This window comes from Salvia splendens, chromosome 21 (assembly GCF_004379255.2).
Source record: "Salvia splendens isolate huo1 chromosome 21, SspV2, whole genome shotgun sequence".
In the NCBI taxonomy this organism is placed as follows: Eukaryota; Viridiplantae; Streptophyta; class Magnoliopsida; order Lamiales; family Lamiaceae; genus Salvia; species Salvia splendens.
This window is the reverse complement of record NC_056052.1, coordinates 2,313,332-2,321,414: the sequence shown is the minus strand read 5'-3', so window position 1 is coordinate 2,321,414 and position 8,083 is coordinate 2,313,332. Positions and strand designations below refer to the sequence as shown.

The 8,083-nt window shown below is 38.3% G+C and overlaps 1 protein-coding gene across 1 annotated transcript; it reads left to right on the top strand.

Moving 5' to 3' along the window:
* Nucleotides 1-5,372: 5,372 nt before the first annotated feature.
* On the top strand, nucleotides 5,373-7,196 carry LOC121783186 (14-3-3-like protein 16R). Its single transcript, XM_042181176.1, has 4 exons — nucleotides 5,373-5,934; nucleotides 6,443-6,565; nucleotides 6,662-6,778; nucleotides 6,872-7,196. Exons 1-4 carry the CDS (start codon nucleotides 5,458-5,460, stop codon nucleotides 6,920-6,922), a joined length of 768 nt encoding a protein of 255 aa, XP_042037110.1. The 5' UTR covers nucleotides 5,373-5,457; the 3' UTR covers nucleotides 6,923-7,196.
* Nucleotides 7,197-8,083: the final 887 nt, after the last annotated feature.

The following is an 8,083-nucleotide window of genomic DNA, read 5'->3' as shown; positions in this document are numbered from 1 at the left end:
CTAATTGACTGTAAAACAAATCAATTTATTCTATAAATAGTTATTGTTAGTATGTATATTGGCGCCATATTTTGGTTTATTTCACTTTACTTATTGTTAGTATGTATATTTGTCGACAAATTTTGGTTTATGGAGTATCACTTTGAACTAAGCATCCGAATTATTGAACTTTCGATTTGCTCTGATTTTCAACCGACTAACATTCCAATGAATAGCACTCCCTACTCCCTCTCTAGTCCCTCCGTCCCACGAGAATATGCACTATTTTCTTTTTAGTCTGTCCAACAAAAATATGCATTTTCTAATTTTGAAAACTTTTTTTTTCTCTAATAATGTGAGATCCATTATCCAGTAACAATACTTTAATTACCTTTTCTCTCTACATCTCTATTACTTTACTAATTTTATATTAAAATTCATGTTGAACCAAAAGTGCATATTCTTTGGAGACGGATGGAGTAATATCGACGTGGCTTAAGGCATTAACAATAGCACAATAGTAATTCTCATTTCAGTCGCAACACATGCCAACCTCATTTTCAATCTTAACTCAATTCACAAATTCAATATATTTTAAAATTTAAGTTTGTAATTTAAATTTAAAATTAGACAATTAATAAATTTGTAATTTAATAAGTCATACATTAAAATTACTAAAAAATTAAATGAAATTAAAAAAAAATTAAAACATGATTTACAGTCTAAAATAATTAAATCTAAAATTCATATTCAAATGTTTTTAAGACAGCAAAAACAACCAGGTTTGTGGCTTTCCACCATGGTTGCAGCCAAAAATCGGGCTGTCTGAAAAAAATCGACCTTGCAATCGGAGTTGCACTATAATAGTCAATTTTGCAGCCTTATTGCGAATTATCTTACCAATTAATTGAAGTCATAATCACATTATCTATTTCGTGTGGTACTATTAAACGTAGGAACGATATCGTATTATAAAAAGAAGTAAAATTCACATCAATTAATCAATTAACCTTGTAAACAATAAGAGCATCCACAACGGAGAGCACACCGCTGTCCGTCCGTCCATGCCAGCGGCATGGCACCGCTGGCACGGCGCTGCTCTTAGCTAAGAGCACGTCCGTGCCAGCGAGCAGGGCGATGTGGCGCGTTTCTATTGGCCGTTGGCATTTTTTTAAAAAAAAAAAATAAAAAAATAATACCAAAAATTTAAAAAATATATTTTTGGATTCCCAAAAATATACAGATTTTATTACCAATTTTTTGAAATTTTTTTTGAATTTTTTTTTAAAAAAATATCCCAAAATCATTTATAAATACACACAGTCATCATCCATTTGGGCGAAATTTGGCCACGAGTAGTGGGTTTTATAATTTTATGAATTTAATTATGTAATTTTTAATTTTTAGGATTTAAATTATGTATTTTTTTATTTTTAAGACTTTAATGAAGAAAATTTTAATTTTTAGGATTTTAATTATGTAATTTTTAATTTTTTTGTAATTTGTAATATTATTCCGGTTATTTTTAATGCATTTTAATATCATGGAAATGTTTTTATTTAAGTTGAATAATAGAATGGTGGGACCCTTGAGTATATCCTTGCGGAAAAGCACGGATATAGGTGTTGTGCTCTTGCCTAAGAGTAGGGAGTAAAAGTGGGTCCGGGCCCACATCCGTGCTCGTTGGCAAGAGTACGGATGTGGATGCTCTAATAATTGTATTTGTTCGAATCTTGATCTATTACAAAATGAAGATCTCAAATTCAATAATCAACATCCAAATTTTTAAATAGGAAATTTACAAGCAAATAACCCTTAATAAAATTAATCACTATGATTATTAATTAGGGTTGAATTCGCGATAATCACGTTGTTTCTAATGGGTTGTTCCTCGCTGCCGCCTATATTAACTACGATTAGTGCCAACTCAAAATTAAAAACTACAATTAGTACTAATTGACCTTTACTATTAATTCACTAATTTTTTGAGACATGACTCGTGACATGTGTCAGCGTAATTTTGAAAAACAGGTGACTTCCTATTCAAGACTTGCAATTGGCATGAATAATTAAATTCAACCTTACATATTTTCAAATCCACCTTATATTATGAAAAGTTATTGCCAGTTGGCTTGAAAGAATAATTTAATCTTCAACCTTCTATATTTTCAAATCCACCTTATATTATAAAAAGTTACTCCTTACTGCTTTAATTATCAATTAAATTGGATACGTCTGTCAACACATCTTTATACAACCATAATCGTGCATTGGGTCCAAAAAATTAAAAACTGTCGTGGACTTATTAATACTATGATATTGATTTACCCCCCCCCCTTAAGATTTATACTATTTCTCTAGATTTCTCCATATTTGATATAATTATTATTCTAATTCAATTCCAAGAGGAAGAGAAAGTAATTAGCCCTAGTCGGATTGATAATATTTGATACAATACGAAGGTCAAATACGAACATGTACGAAATTGATGAATTCGGGTCAAACTTTATTAGATTTGTGTCCTTATCGGATTGACCAGTTAAAACTAATAATTTTAGGTTAGACTCGGGTTGGGATGGATTGGGTTGGGTTGAGCTAAGTTGAATTGAGTTCACACTATCCATTAAAAATGATAATTTTATTTTAGTTTTTTATTCTTTTTTTAAAAAATTCATACTATTTTAACTTTATTTTATTAATGTTCATGTAAATTAGGTTTAAATGATGTAAATCAAGTTTTATTGTTTTATTGTGTAATATCAGATTTTAATATTCATGTAAATTAGGTTTAAATTATGTAAATCAGGTTTTATTGTGTAATATCCGATTTTAATATTCATGTAAGTTAGGTTTAAATTATGTAAATTTGGTTTTATTGTGTAATATCAGATTTTAATTATGTAATTTTAATCTCAGACATTATCGTGTAAACCAACTGTTTTAACTATTTTTTCTCTATCAATCTTTCAATATATTTTTTTAAAAATCCGTTTTTCACACGACATTTCTCAATTTTCACTGATTTCGTGCCAAACTAATTAGCTAACCACTGATTTCGTGCCAAATATAAAAATCTTGAAATCGAAACCGGACGGGTAGAATCGGTAAATCGATTCCGAATTGGCCAATATAAACCGATTAGTTGATTACTATTTGAAAACCGGAACTGCCGATCCGGGTTCGAACCGTAGTAGTGGTTACAATCTAACCATCCATGGTAGGCTCTCCAGCCTATGTTGCTCAAGGAATTCAAGGCCAATTATTAGGCCATCCACAACGCTGTTCCTATACCGTTCCTATACCGTTCCTTAAACCACTATTTGAGGGCCCCACTGTACTTTTTTACTCCATTCCTTAACTAAGGAACGGAACCTGCAACCCTCCGTTCCTTAACCGTTCCTTAACCGTTCCTTAAATTACTATTCATTCTATTTCAATTTTATTTTTATTTCCAACTAAATTAAATTAAATAAACACACTTTATTAAAAAACAAACATACTTTATTAAAAACAAACATACTTTATTAAAAAACACACAATATTAAAAAAAATTACAACTTAAACTTAAAAAAATTAAAAAAAACACACAATTCAAATCCTAAAAAAATAAAAAACACACAATAAAAAACACACAATTAAACGTGGGAAAATAAAAAACTACTCCGCCGGCGAATCATCCTCCGGAGGCGGTCGAGGTTTAGGGGGAGGGGGAAGACCAAGTAGTCCTGCCATATGCACAATTCCGTTCCACCAGGCCGTGTATTGGGCGTACGAGAAGCGGGAAGTGTCCGCCATTGTGGCGGTTATGTACGCCACCATAAGTGTGTTCGAGCCTCCTTGTGAGCCCGATCCCGAGGCCGACTGGCTTGATTCTCCTCGGCCCTTCCTCGCTCTAGCCGCTTTCGCCGCCTTCGTCCCTTGCGGACGACGGCGCCCACGGCTAGATCCCTCGTACTCGGCGGCCGTAACCCCAACCTCCTGCGGGTCACGATCACTGGGCGCATCGGCGTCACCAGACGAGTACTGGCCGCTCGTCGTGTGCTTCGTCCGCTTTGAGGTTGATCCCGAGCTGGAGCGGACACCACCGGCCCACCTTTCCTCGTCCTTGACGAGCTGCCAAATATCAACATATTTGAACTGTACACCGGTGTCCTGGTGGAAGGCGCGCAAAGCCGCCCTCAGTATGTCGGCGCCCGAAGCTCCGCTTTGGTAGTGCGCCGCTTCGGTGGAGTAGATCCCGCAGAATTTTTTGACCTGTAAATCGACTCGGCCAAAGTGAGCACGAAGCATTGTATATTTGCGCTTCCGGGCCCCTTTCGGCTTAGTCTCGTGGTAGACATCACGGACCTTTTCCCAGAAGCACTTGGCGGCTTGTTGGTTGCCGACGATGGGATCATATGAGACGGTGAGCCAGGCGGTGTACACCGCCTTTGTTTCTTCGTTGGTGTAGGGATGCCGGCCCAGATCCTCCGGCTCCTCCTCCTCATCCTCCTCGGGTGCCTCAGACGCAGCCCTGTAGCTTCCACCGCCTCGGCCTCCTCCCTGAGTGGGTTCAACGGGGATATCCTCCCGAATCTGGGACAAACCCTGGGAAAGCTGCGAGCCGGAGCCTCGAGCGTAGGCATCCACATCGAAAGTGGGTGGTTGGTACCCACCCGGCGTCGCCGACCCCTGCGTGCCCGGCGTCGATGACCCAGAACCACCAAGTGTGTTGTACATGGTCTCCCAATCGCCGAACGCGTTGAGATCCCACCCTCCGGCGCCGCCACCACCGTAATTGCCGTCGCCGGACATTTTTTGAAGAGATAGAATATGAAAATTGGAGAGAAATTGATGTTGATGTAGGAAGAATAGATGTGTAGTTGTGTATAAAATGAATGAATTAGGTGTATTTATAGAATAAGAAAATAAAAATAAAAATTAAAAAAATTAAGAAAAAGTTAAAAAAAACGGTAATGTTACCGTTTAAAAAATTTTTTTTTTTAAAAATTCGATGTTTATAAAAAAAAATAATTATTGCGTCATTGCTGACGTGTCCCACTCGCGGGCCGGCGAGTGGGAAGCACGCACGCACGGGGATCGGCCACGTCGCCCAGGCGCGTGGCGGCTTGTTCCGTGCCGCGTTACGTGCCGTCGGCACCCGGCACGGAATGGGAACGGGACGGGAGCGGAATGCAGCGCCGCAACGCGTTCCGCGGCGAAACCGTTCTGGCGGAACGGCACGCGGAACGCCGGCGGCATGCGTTGCGGGTGCTCTTAGAGTTAAACCCCGATCCGTATATTTCAATATTAAATTATAATATTTGAATTTAATTTTATGTGATTAAAATAGTATTTAAATTTAATTCATTTTTCCATAAAGGAGGAAGAATATAAATGCCTCTCTCTCCTCCATTTCTCCACTACCGCACTCTCTCTATCTCTCAGAAACCAAAACACACACAACACACACTCTCTCTCTAAAAATCAAAATCTGCAATGGCGTCCCCGCGAGAGGAGAGCGTGTACATGGCGAAGCTCGCCGAGCAGGCCGAGCGTTACGAGGAGATGGTCGAGTTCATGGAAAAGGTCGTCAACGCCGGGGACGGCGACGAGCTCTCCGTGGAGGAGCGCAACCTCCTCTCCGTCGCCTACAAGAACGTCATCGGCGCCCGACGCGCCTCCTGGCGCATCATCTCCTCCATCGAGCAGAAGGAGGAGAGCCGCGGCAACGAGACGCACGTCTCCGCCATCAAGAGCTACAGATCTAAGATCGAGACCGAGCTCTCCAACATCTGCGACGGCATTCTCAAGCTCCTCGACACCAAGCTCATCGGATCCGCCTCCAACGGCGATTCCAAGGTCTTCTACTTGAAGATGAAGGGCGATTACCACCGCTACTTGGCGGAGTTTAAGACCGGCGCCGAGCGCAAGGAAGCCGCTGAGAATACTCTCTCCGCCTACAAGTCCGCCCAGGTTCTTCTCTTCTTCTGACATATTTCTTCATCTAATTTGATTGTTTTGTTACTTTTGATCTATAATTTCGGTATAGTTATAACCTAGATCCCTAATTTTCGTTTTAGTACTATTATTGATTGAAATAATTAGGGTTTTGAAGCTCATAAACACTACTAAACTATCAAATGTATTGTTTACCTAGATTTGCCCCTCTCTCTCTCTCGCACGAGTAATTGCTATAGTTGAATTCCATTAATTTAGTGAGGAAATGCAGTGAATCTGGTTGTTGATTCGTGATGTCGATTGAATTTTATATCTGTATCTGACCTTATTGTTTGGTAAATTGATATCAATTACTGTCTCAATTATTGACTATCTAACTAATAATTATGGTTTTGAAGCTCAATTGAATGTTGTAGCTGTATCTGTCCTTATTGTTCAGTAAAAATTGATATCAACTACTGCAGCAATTAGAATTCAATACACTTTGGAAGATTTTAACTGAGCCTGCCTTTTTCATCTGTAGGACATTGCTAATACCGAGCTCGCCCCTACTCATCCAATCCGTCTCGGCCTGGCACTGAACTTCTCGGTCTTCTACTACGAGATCTTGAATTCCCCTGACCGTGCTTGCAATCTTGCTAAACAGGTCTGCAATTTTACCAAATTACACATTGCTTTGCACTTCCTTACGTAGTTATGTCGAAACCTGTATTGAACGATTTGGGGCTTGATGTTTATATAGGCTTTTGATGAGGCAATAGCTGAGTTGGACACTCTTGGTGAGGAATCCTACAAGGATAGCACCTTGATCATGCAGCTTCTCCGTGACAACCTCACCCTGTGGACTTCGGATATGCAGGTTTGTCGCGATCCCCTCCTCTGCCGGGTGCTCTGGTTTCATTCCTGGTGTAAGAAATGTGGATTCACGGTGTTGTTCCTCTTTGTTTTGCAGGATGATACTGCTGAGGAGATCAAGGAAGCACCTAAGCCCGACAACGAGTAGAAATGGGTTTTGTGGTTTAGGATTCTCCCGTTCGGGTGATGTTGCTATCATCTCTCTCTACATATTTCTGTTGAAGGAATCAAGAATTGCTGGTTGTAGCATGTAGTTAGGCTAATAGTCTCTTCTTTGGTGATGTCCAGTTTTAGATGGGTTTCTCACTCATGTGCTTGTGATTTCTTATCTTTGACAACTTTCCTAAAGATTGATATTTGGTGTCCTCTTATTTATCTTTTCACAAAAGCAAAAATCATCTATATCTCTATTGTCGTTCGAATTTGGGTGTTTTGTGATTCTTGATTTTGAAATTCAAAAATGTTCTTGCTTTAAAGCGATGGGCATCTTTGTTGATTCCTTTTTATACAGACAGTCAACAGTTGCAATATTAAATTTCATCCTTATCATTTAGGTTGAAACTTGAATTGGCACAACCCCACTTGGTGTATATTTATTTGTTGTGAATTTTTTATTATGTAACCAACAATTAAAACCATTTTCATACAACAAAAATTAGTTGATCTAATAAATATTTTGGATATGTTTCAGGCCTATATTGTTTTTTCAGATAAATGTGGACTATTTTGATTGCATGAAACTTAACAAACAATTATTTAGACTCAAGTATAACCAAGTACAGTATAAAAGTATTTTCCAATATAATGTGTATGTGAATATATATAGGTTGTCATATTGTCATGTCTCTCGTAATAAAAAGTTGAGAACTTTCTTTTTGAAAACTTTACAGTTGTGTTTGGAGTAGGCAGAAGCAACCATAGGTGGTTGTAGTGACCGAGCATGTGAATTACTATTTGATTGATTCTCCACTACATACCAACCCTTCATCTATGTTTCTATATCTATTTTATATTAATTGTCAACTATAAAATATTTTGGTTTGTCCCCTAGACATATTTGAGCAACATCAAGAGGCACATAAATGAGAAAATGAGGTTGCTAAGGGACAATCTAGTGGCTTAGTGGAAATTTTTATAATCTTTGGGAAAATCATCAATAATTGAATGGTGTGGAACTTGACAACTCTATTTTAATGGCATGTATATTTAAATTAATAGTATGTCAAACATTTCTACCGTCTTAATTATTTCTATTTAATTCCATGGATTTCAAAACTGATTAGGTGCGTCAACGGTCAACCACGACGTT

Excerpts from the sequence above, each read along its gene's own strand:
- LOC121783186 (XM_042181176.1), top strand. The coding sequence starts at position 5,458 with ATGGCGTCCCCGCGAGAGGAGAGCGTGTACATGGCGAAGCTCGCCGAG. Across the intron at positions 6,566-6,661 it reads CTTGCAATCTTGCTAAACAG|GCTTTTGATGAGGCAATAGC; the intron begins GTCTGCAATTTT and ends ATGTTTATATAG. Across the intron at positions 6,779-6,871 it reads TGTGGACTTCGGATATGCAG|GATGATACTGCTGAGGAGAT; the intron begins GTTTGTCGCGAT and ends TTTGTTTTGCAG.